The sequence below is a fragment of the Odontesthes bonariensis genome, chromosome 20 (assembly GCF_027942865.1).
Source record: "Odontesthes bonariensis isolate fOdoBon6 chromosome 20, fOdoBon6.hap1, whole genome shotgun sequence".
Taxonomy (NCBI): Eukaryota; Metazoa; Chordata; class Actinopteri; order Atheriniformes; family Atherinopsidae; genus Odontesthes; species Odontesthes bonariensis.
The window spans coordinates 12,637,061-12,647,793 of record NC_134525.1 but is presented as its reverse complement, the minus strand read 5'-3'; the positions used below and the strand labels follow the sequence as shown (position 1 = coordinate 12,647,793).

Sequence of the window (10,733 nt, the reverse complement as noted above, 5' to 3'; positions counted from 1 at the left end):
ACAGAAAAACGAGCGACAGCCGTTAACCTTATACTTGTTTTTTATTTTTTGGTCTTTAGAGTACAAAACAGGAACCAAAATCACAAAAATAACATTTACAAAACAGATCATTTAACTGAGGTGACCGAGGCAACATAGAAAAGCATGTTTGAAACAGTGATATTGGTGGGTTAGCCTTGAGGTAAGACAGCGAGCAATGTCAAAGGGTAATATATTCTTAAACTGTTTTGACTTAGTGCCTTCACTCAGTAGTGCTATTCACAATTGGAGTATAACGATAACATGTCATCCTAACATATCCACAGTTAGCAGTGATTTAATGATGTAGTGTGTCAGAGCTACCCAAGAACAAACCAACTAGGGTGACACGCAGGCCTAAAATTCTAAGCATGTCTCACTTGTATGGCACCATTTATTTTTTTAATAGTTTATATTTTAAGACACCTCCATACACACAAACACGCACGCATGCATGCATACACAATACTGCGCCTGCTCATTTATTCTTATCAAATTTGGTGCAAATGATTTCCAAAGAACTCCACCTCTGTTTGCTTCGCACCTAAAAACACTTCCGGCTACAAATCAGGGGGACAGTTTGTTTTTGTTTTTTCTTCTAATTATACCCGAGCAGCCGCTGCTTCAGAATTTTGGGAGCTAAAAAGATTAAATTAACTTCCCTTTCCTAAAAGGTTTTGGGGGGGGGGACACACTCCCGACTGTTATAGCGTTGGAGCGGCCGTCCGTCAGAGGCAAAAACTCAAAAGTCCCATCTTTGTCCTAAAATACAAACACAGTAAGACACAATGCATACAACGCATCACTCAAAAATAAAAATAAAATAAAACCTAGCATCACTTCCCTAAACACAAAGCGGTGAAAATGGTACAGTTGGCCTGCTCTAGCTTGCGCAGGAACGTTTTTGCATGGACAAACGTGTCTTTTCTTCTTTCACATTAATGACATGGGTCACTGGTGATTCAGCATTGCAGGTTATTACTTTTTTTTCTTTTTTTTTTCTCTTGGTTCCTTTGGACGTGTGCCTTTTTGTTGACGTTGCATCTGTCGCAGCAGATAGATTGAGCTAGCATTACTTCATATATCTATATATACACATGCATTCAACATCATATGTATCCCCCAAACTGAAAAAAAAAAAAAAAAAAAAAAAAAAAACATAAAAAGAAAAAGAAAAAAAAAAACTCCCTTTTCACCACTTAAAATAGTTGAAGCTAGAAAACCTGCATGACAAGTCCACAAAAAGTTTGCATGGAGGCTTTAGCGGTTGGATGCGAGATATGCGTCAGGCCGTAGAGATGCTGGCGTTGAGGGCGGGGGGGGGGTTAGCATGGAATGCAGCCTTATGCCATTAAGAGGGGTCGTGGGGATGGGCCTATTCCTCATCCCTCCCTTATAAAAAAAAAAAAAAAACAACAAAAACAAGCCTCTTTCTATGGAGTTAGGTTTTTAGATTCACATTATGCTGGAAGAAGAGTAACTGGTCGCAGACGCTGCCGGGGGGGCAGGTCGTCACCAAGAGCAAAAAACACTGGAGTCGAGTGTGAATGCATATCTACCATCTTCTAACCTGCAAGAGAAGAACGTGCGTCAGTACAAACCCTCAGCGCGTGTCCAGCTGTGCTGATTTGGAATCATCCACATGCGGTACTCACACTTCGGTCCCTTCACCATTGTGGGGGCACGTAGCTGTAGCTGGGGGTGCCCGGGTTCCGATATGTGGGCATCGGGTGTTGGGCAACGGGCGCTGGTGACTGAGTCGTCAGCAAAGTTCCTGAGAAACACAGCAAACACCCCGTTTAGAACTCACAAAGTCGTGCGTTAGCGCTCGGTACAGCGAAATGACGCGTCGCAGCCGCTCACCAGCTGACATGGCCATGGTCGTGCCGGCTACCATCCCCATGGCAACACCGTTGTGGCGGGCGGAAGGGATGGACTGGGCATACATAGTTGCGGGCATCCCGTTGGGCTGCACCACCGTCGTGTGATGTATGACATGAGGCGGGGCAGCGTACAGCGGCTGCGTGTAGTAGGCCCCTTGTTGCTGTGAGGGTATTAGTGCCTGAGATCGGAAACAAACAAGGCAACACGGTCCAGATCAGAGCAGTAAACTACCTCATGACAACACCAGAACTAAAAGGATAAATCCCGCCATCGTTCCATGACAAACCCACTGACCTGTGCGTAGGGGTTCTGTTGGGGATAGGTGCTCCTGACAGGGTAAACGGCAGCAGGGTAGGGGTTTGGTGAGGAGGAGTACGGAGGAATGGTCCCCGTGTTGGGAGAGCAGGACATCTTGAAAGGAGTGCCAGGACTGTAGCCTAGAGTGGGAGGAGAAGGAAGGTCTGCTTTGTATTCTGGAACAAGACAACAGCTCGGTAAACAAACGCTGCATCCAAATTTCCATACGTTGCATTACATCCCGAGTGTGCGTAGTACCATTAATCATACCTGTAAGTGAATAAACAGTTGTTTGCATATCTCCGGTGCAAAAAAGATCCATCCATCAGTCCTTTATGTTTTGCATCCAAGACTCCAGACTTTTTTGTAATCTTTTAAAGTGGTCTTGAGCAATCATCCTTCAGCTTTTCTGAAGGTCTTTGAAAGTTTTCCTCATTACACTGGCTTCTTTTTCCACTCACTTTCAGTCTGGTCTGTGTAACGGACCAATCAGAGAAATTCATCTCCTCATAAGGGATGCTTATTTTTTTTTTGTTTGGTAGGCCACTTTACGAGGGCCTGTGAATCACTCAAGCATGAAAAAGGCACTAAATTCAAAGGATAAATGCAAAGACATAATTTATCCCAATTTCTTTAGTCGCATCTACAACAAAACACGGAATTCGAGCAGAGACCTGACACGGGATCCGAGAGATCCATCTACTGTTCACTGAAGCCTCATCAGAAATGGTCTCCGTGGAAGGGTGGCTGTCAAGAAGCTGTTCTTAAGGAAGGGAAACAGGGAGAAAAGGCTGAGCTGTGCCAAACGACACAAGAAGTGGACTGAAAACCAGTGGCAATACATTTTATGGAGGGATGAATCCCCCCCGGGCCAGCAGTGTGGGATCATCTTGACGGAGAACGGAAAAAAAGACAGCCAACATCTCAAGAAGAGCTTTGGGATGTCCTTCAAGAAGGCTGGAGCACTATTCCTGAGGACTACTCAGAGAAATGGCAGGAGAGTTGGTCTAAGAGGGTTCAGGCTGTGTTGGAGAATAAAGATGATCCTACCGAACATTTCTAGTTAAGTTTGCACCCATTTCCCAGGCAATATAAAGAAATGAGGGTTGGCTCAAGACTTATTTTGCGCAGCAGTTTCTCGGTGAGACATTGTGATCACCGGGTCACTTCCTAATAGACAAATTACCACGGCAACCCATCCACAATGCACCTGCACACACTGACGTTTCACTGTGCCGCTTTCACTTAACTGAAGGGCTACTGACATCACAGCTCATACAACCACGTTTTTTGTTTTCCTCCGCGTCACTACTGCATTGCATTGTGGGAGACTTGTGCCGATTCGTGCAGTCCTGCGCTTGATGTTGTTCTCTCGCAATCCGTCCAATGAGAGAAATTTCACAGAATATGCTCTCGTACTCTCTGGCATACACATGCAAATGTTGAGTCTATTTTTAGTTTCTAAGATTCTCAGTGACAGCTGGATAATAAAAAGGATTTTTTTTTTTTTTTTTTTTTCCAATAACTTAACCACAACCCTATGGAAAAGCGTCTGTTAAGACACAAATCTCAAACGTCCTGCTTGTAAGCCGCAGCAGATTTCAACCTTACCGCTGGCGAAGGCTGGGTTTGCTCCTGCATACATGCTGGGAGAGTAGGCTGGGGCGGCAGCTGCGTAGCCCACAGGGAATCCAGCTGTTGGGACCAAACACAAAAAGAAAAAAAGAAATAAATGCATTGATTTGGGAACTTAAAATAGATTTAACGCCGTTTTCTTGTGAACGGGAATGCACGCTCGGAATTACCTGGATAGCCTAGACCCTTAGTGTTGGTGAAGGGGACCCCTGTTTGTGCAGGGCTGTATAAAGGATTCATGTTGATCGTCTGCTCACAAGTGCTGAAAAGGGAGAGAAAATATGCATTTAAGCGAGTTCTGGAAAGAGAACAAATACCGCAGCTCTCCTGGAGACTGCTCTTCTACGCCAGCCAGGCTGACGTTCCCAAACCCAAATCTGGAAGAGTTGAGACGGTTTGGAAAACGCAAAACTTGTCCAGAAGCGGCGAAAAACTTCTCAGAGTGGTAAAGCGTGCTGTGGTCAGACCAATCGGTGTTCCGGGTCTTTTTTTTTTTGAGCGAGAGAGAGAGAGAGAGAGAGAAAAAGAGAGAAATGGAAGCTGCGCGCCACGGATCACAGATTAAAGGAACCCCTCAGACTCTTATCAGCAACCGGCCCTGAAGCTGGGCTCAGCGGCGGCATTGGGTTGCATCAGTGCCCTTGACAAAGGTAACGCACACTTCTGCGACGGCAGCATCGATGCAAAAAAGGTAAACTGAGACCTTTTGAGATGACACCTTTTCCAGGGACATTGATGCAAAACCCCATTCTGCACTCATCACTAGGGCATGGCTGCAGTCCCGACCCAAAAAAGTAGCAAAAGGGTTTAAAAGCGTGGCCTGAACACCAGGACTACATGCACACGAGCAAATTAAAACAAATTGTCAAGACAACTGGACAGTTCCTGGGTTCGTACTGTCTGCCATAAAAAAAAATAAAGCCAATGTAAACATAAGAATCACTGTCTTTTTGCCATCTTTTTCACGCTTCCCTGCATGGCTTTAGGTGTACAGTGTGGCTGCTGGTTGTCGACACTGACACATAACCGGTCTGCCTCTGGGTGCCGACTGCCAAAAGACCTTCTAATATCAGCTCTATTAACAGCGTAACCTGGTTTGTTTGCCTTTTTCTTTTTCTTTTTTTTTTTTATAAAGCTGCTCTGTGCTTCATCACCAAGGACTGCATTCTGAGACTCCCGGTAATGTAGCAGTACCCCCCCCCCTTCACACACACACAAAAAAAAAAAACAACCCCATCCGCTAAGTCTGGAGATCAGATAAATCATTGCACCACTTTACATTTAAGTGATTGTATTGGGAGGGGTGAAGAGATGCAAATGATACATTTTTTGTTCTCCGTGAACACTGGCAGCGGCTCAGAAGAGATGACCTTGCTAGATCATGGTCACCGTATCTATCCATCATTTATACATGCTTCATCCTGTAGGGGGATTCTAGGGAGCTGGCACCTTTCCTCGCCGACGGTGGGCAGAAAGCACGGTACTCCCCGGACAGACTGCCAGTCCATCATAGGGCCGGCAGAGAGACAAACAACTGTGCACACTGAAAGCGGCATCCATGTTTACAGGTGACAAAACATTCATGTCTCTGGACAGTGACGAGAAACCAGAGAACTCACCCCGCTGTACACACTGACAGTGGATGCAAACAGAAATCAAAAGTGCATCTTGAGATAAATCTGTAAACAACACGTTTTAACTTTAAATCCAATTTTCAACAGTCACACAACTACTTTTATTTCCATTTCCATGAGACTTCCGCTCCACATGATCCAAGTTAATTGAAAAGAAATGCTCGGCTTCAGTTCAGTTCAGTTTAGCCTCTCTGCTGCCCTCTAGCGACGATGGTTAAAAACACAATTACATCACATTACAAAGCAGTTCATTAAAAGGAGACCTTGACAAGTCAGAGAAGTACATTTTAAATCATAAAAGGGTGCGATTACTTTAGCCAGGACATGCGTGCAACGCCAGTGTGGTACTGTACGACGTTCAAGGTAAAAGCCCCAAATTAATAATTTGTCTGACTCATTGTGGAGACATCAGTTTATCATTTTACATACATTGTTGACATGAAATGTCCCTTTTAAGAGAAAACAAACAACCCAGACAGTTCAGCTCAATAATTCGACTGCATTTAAACAACTTGTCATTCTATTCTTCCAAAAGACACACAAGGAGCGAAAAGTGAGGCATTTCATTCGGTTAATGATTTACTTTTTTTTTCCTTTTTTTTTTTTTTTTTTATTATAAATTGCTGCTCTCTGGTTTACTTAAAATCTTGTTTCCCGTAAGTCTCAACAACATCAAGGTGAGTCTACGCTCTTGGAAATGACGTTGGGTATGCTGCCTGTATCGAATAAAGATGGCAACCTTTAAGTAGAAGAATTTCCAAAGGTGAACATAGCGCGGCTTTGTTATCACTAGCTAGCTTAGCTCGCGAGGCTCAGAGACTGCAGCTCCTGGGGTCGGCTGAGCGTGTTTGCTCTTCGCAGTTGGGCTCTGTTAAACACTCTGACCTGCAAATCACCTATATGACCGCGCAAAAACCACTGAACTGGCCCCGGACAGCAGACAGATGGGGAAAAGCTTGTCAACAGGCCGCGCGGCTTAGGAGGCAGGCAGCCAGACAGCTGTGCTCTGCAGTGACGCCTGTCCCAACACTACAGCTAACTCACGAGTGTCACTGATTTCGTAATAACCCACGACAACTTACTGTTTACTGATTTGACCGTGCGTTTTCTTCCTCCTCTGATCCTCTGGTGTTAAATGAAATTGAGCTAGCTCGTGTTTTGTTCCCAGATGCTTTGCTTAACTCTTTTGAGCACCCCGCGTCACTTCCGTGTACTGTCACGTGGTCTTCATAACAACACTTCGCTTTTTCTGTTGACGGGTTTTCCGTTTGCGTTATATGTTTTTAGTCGTAACACCTCACCGCGATGGGTTTTCTATTTTACATTTTTTTTCATTATAAAAATAATCTTGAAAAATATTACGAGGGCAACTAAACGGAAGAAACAGTTCGTATCGAAAAAAATATGTCTAGTTCACAATGGGACATTTAATAAATACAGATTATTCAGGCATATTGGCCAAATAAGATAATTGATGCTGTGCATCGACGTACCGTTTAATTTCGTAATATTGCAACATTGTAGCTATCCTCTGTGAGCTCATAATTATGGCTGCTGTGCGGTCCTTACAGGCCATAAAATAATTTCAACTGAAATTTCGGATTTAGTTTATTATAAGCTTGTCTAAATTCAATTTAGTCATTTTTGTGTAAAATTTTGATAAATTAGTACTTTTGAAAAATAATTTTCAATGTTTCTTGGACAGCACCGGAATGTATGCATTGGCACTTTAAGGACCTTGACGCATCGTTTCCATTCAGCCATTGAACTGGGAACAGTAGGGTCTATACTGCTATGGTCTAAAGGCGACCAATGTATGACTTTACAGGGAAAATGACATATTTGAATTATTTTAGAAGTCGTTCAACGGTGTAAGGTGAAACTATTTAGTGGGCTGGTGTCGTCGGCGAAGAAGCAGGGGCACAATGTCTGGGGCGGCCGGTGGGGGAGGAGGCTCCTCCTGTTTGGGTGCAGCAGCGGCAGCCAGTTGCAGCTCCGCCGGCTCTTCCTACGCTGCCGCAGCCGGAGGAGTCGCAGGGGTGGCCGGGAGATTGCCAGCTCGCGTCCTGGAGCATATCTTCTCCTATCTAGAGCTTTTTGACTTGATGCGGTGTTCGTTGGTCTGCTGGCACTGGAATAATATCCTGGCGGACGAAAACAGCGAGGTGTGGCGCAGCCTGTCTGCCCGGACTCTGAGCGATGAAGCACTGCGGTCTGACATCCTGTGCAACCTGCCCACATACAAGGGGAAAGTAGGTTTACCAACATACCCTGGTTCTCCAGGGTTGAGGGCAATATGTCGGGCTGCATTAAAAAAAAATCATTAGGGTCATGCAAGAAGTATGATGTGACTCTGGTTGTGACTGATTATGAATCTGTAGGCAGGTGCTTATCAGCTTGTCTTTAATAACAGGCAAACTAAACTAACTCTACTCTGTATTCACAAAATTAATCAGTAGATTTTAAGTGGCATTTGGATTGGATTAAGAAGGCTGGATGTCACAAACACATTTAGACATGGGTCCTCCAACTGTGCAAGCACAGTATTATACTGAATTGAAGTAAGGAACACTTAAATTATCAGTGAAATACTGCTCAGTATATTTTGCAACCAGTTCAAATATGAGCATGTAGATTTATTCATGCCAACTTGTGTTAGCAACCATGCTATTTTGCTTGACAGATCTATACTTAATGGCCATATAAAGGCTCAATACTCCACAGCTCTCATTGGTGCCAAACACTTTGTCCTCTATGATGGAAATTCCAGCCCCATCCATCAATATTTAACGCAAGATTCAGTATTTTGATAGAAGACGTGAAAAAACACTTAGAATTCAACTAGATATACAGCAGCTGTGCATGAGATTTTGGTCACCTCAGCAGCTGAAAATTAAATGGTCAATTTCCTGTCCTGTGCAGCTCAAGGCCTACCAACACGCTCTGAGCTCCCACGACTGCTCCCGCAATGTTTACGTGAAGAAGAACGGCTTCACCCTGCATCGCAACCCCATCGCCCAGAGCACGGACGGCGCACGTGGCAAAATTGGCTTTTTAGAAGGGCGGCACGCCTGGGAGATCTGGTGGGAAGGTCCTCTTGGCACCGTGGCGGTGATTGGTATTGCCACAAAGCGGGCAGCGATGCAGTGCCAGGGATACGTGGCCCTCCTGGGCAGCGATGACCAGAGCTGGGGCTGGAACCTGGTCGACAATAACCTGCTTCACAACGGGGAGGTCAACGGAAATTTCCCACAGTGCAACAACGCACCCAAATATCAGGTAGGAGCCGGAGCCTCTTCTGCAAGTATAGCCCCGTTTCCACTATGCAGTCCGGTACGGGTCGGTTCAGAACGGTTCGCTTATTTCAGTGTTTCCACTACCACGAAAGCGTACCGGTCCCATGGTACCCGTTACCATTTTTGTAACCCTTCTGCTTGGGGTACCTAGCACACAGGACCGGTTCCCTTGGGGAGGAGCCTGGAGTGCTGAGGAGGTGCAGGCTCTGCTCTCCGTTGTTGGTGAGGAGGCTGTGCAGCGGGAGCTCGATGGCGCTGTGCGAAACGAAAAAGTTTTCCAGCTGATTGCCGCAAAAATGGCAGAGAGCGGTTTCAACCGGACTGCGAGCTAGTGTCGTATTAAGCTGAAGAAGCTTCGGAGCGATCGACGTAGTGAGGCTTCGGCACGCACTCCGCCCACCCCTGAGGGTCCGCTTTTTACAGTGGGAACGCAAAGCTGACCCCAAAGCGACCCGACCCGTACCATACTGACAGTGGAAACGAGGCTTTAGTTAGTCGGGTCCTCAACCTGCATTTTTTTCATATTCCTGTTACCCAACCTTGATCATGAACCTGCTTTTCCACAGATCGGGGAGAGAATACGAGTGATTTTAGACATGGATGACAAGACTCTTGCCTTCGAGAGGGGTTTTGAATTTCTCGGAGTAGCGTTTCGTGGACTGCCCAAAACTTGCCTGTTCCCTGCTGTCTCTGCAGTATACGGCAACACCGAGGTCACCATGGTGTATCTGGGAAGACCTCTGGACGGCTAAAAGCAGACGAACCTCCGCCACCTTTACAACACAAGGAGCTCCAGGCGAGTGCGCCGCGTTTTTTTTTTTTTCCCGTCAGCGGACCGCTGACTCCGTCTGCCACGCCACTTTAAGACTTTGGTGGCCCAGCGGTCGCGCTTCTTCCAAACACAATGACTTTATTTAGACACACAAAGAGAACTGCTGGTGTTTCCACAACAGGTCGTCACTGACTCAGAGGACAGTCGAAACCTCAAAGAAGGCGTGCGTGTGGTCTGTCGTGACCGTGTTTCCATGTCGCCCTGGAAGGTGTCCACTTTTTACAGCTCAGCTGCTGCTCCGGGTTTGCTCGCAGGACAGGAGAACCTGGCATTTTATTTCAAGCAGACGACAACAGCAGAGCTGAGCATTTACTAGAGGTTTTATGTCCGCTTGAGTGAGGCCAAAACTACTTTAAACTGTGGCAAATACTTTAATATTTTAAATGAAACAGTAGTTGTTATCGATATCTGTTTGCTGTACAAGTTAATGGAAACAACTCACTGTGGAGTAACGCAGTTTAACTATAACCAATGACTTGATTATGATGAATTTAGGCCAAACCGTTGTGAGCTGTTGTAATGTGTTTTTTTTGTTTGTTTTTTTTGGGATCGAGTTAAACATAAAGGACACGCGGGACCAGCTGTCTCACGTGTGCATGGATAGCGGACTGGAACATTTCCCCTTCTCGAGCACTCACCGAGTCAATAGTGCAAATAAAGTTGTTTCAAAGTAACGCGTGTCCTTTTTAATGTGCTACTGTAGTATTACCCATTATTTATTATGTGCTTTTAACTTTGGTACTATAGATACTGTATGCTTTTAAGGCCTGAAAATAAAATCGAAATGGTGCCACTATTCGAATAAAGTTGATGTGTTGATTTTTAGTTTTTATTGCCACGCTTTGTCAATTCTGATCGTTCATCATGAGGTGGATGGTTATTCTTAGTTGTTTTGTTTTGTTTTGTTGTTTCTTTACCTGCAAAGGCAGATTTACTGCTGCTTTTGTGGATTTTATTCACTTTCTCATGATTACCTTTTTCACCGTGTGTGTGCACAGTGCTTCAGGAAAGCTGTTTTAACAGTCGATCAAACCCAAACCCGACATGTCTGTGTGTGACTCCTTTTTATTTTTCCTGACAGTGTTTCTTCCGTTCGGTTAAATTGATCAGAACTGTGACGGTAACCTCAACAGTAGG

General features: G+C 45.1%; 2 protein-coding genes across 2 annotated transcripts; one reads left to right on the top strand and one right to left on the bottom strand.

The window, feature by feature from the left end:
- Positions 1 to 22: 22 nt before the first annotated feature.
- fam168b (family with sequence similarity 168 member B) lies at positions 23 to 6,721 on the bottom strand. Its single transcript, XM_075452038.1, has 7 exons — positions 6,551 to 6,721; positions 4,005 to 4,096; positions 3,811 to 3,894; positions 2,197 to 2,339; positions 1,882 to 2,080; positions 1,674 to 1,792; positions 23 to 1,588 (listed from the first exon to the last, which is right to left on the bottom strand). Exons 2-6 carry the CDS (start codon positions 4,072 to 4,074, stop codon positions 1,686 to 1,688), a joined length of 603 nt encoding a protein of 200 aa, XP_075308153.1. The 5' UTR covers positions 4,075 to 4,096; positions 6,551 to 6,721; the 3' UTR covers positions 23 to 1,588; positions 1,674 to 1,685.
- A 482-nt stretch (positions 6,722 to 7,203) lies between these two features.
- Positions 7,204 to 10,402, top strand: fbxo45 (F-box protein 45). The gene is made up of 3 exons (XM_075452037.1): positions 7,204 to 7,720; positions 8,391 to 8,747; positions 9,331 to 10,402. Exons 1-3 carry the CDS (start codon positions 7,394 to 7,396, stop codon positions 9,514 to 9,516), a joined length of 870 nt encoding a protein of 289 aa, XP_075308152.1. The 5' UTR covers positions 7,204 to 7,393; the 3' UTR covers positions 9,517 to 10,402.
- Positions 10,403 to 10,733: the final 331 nt, after the last annotated feature.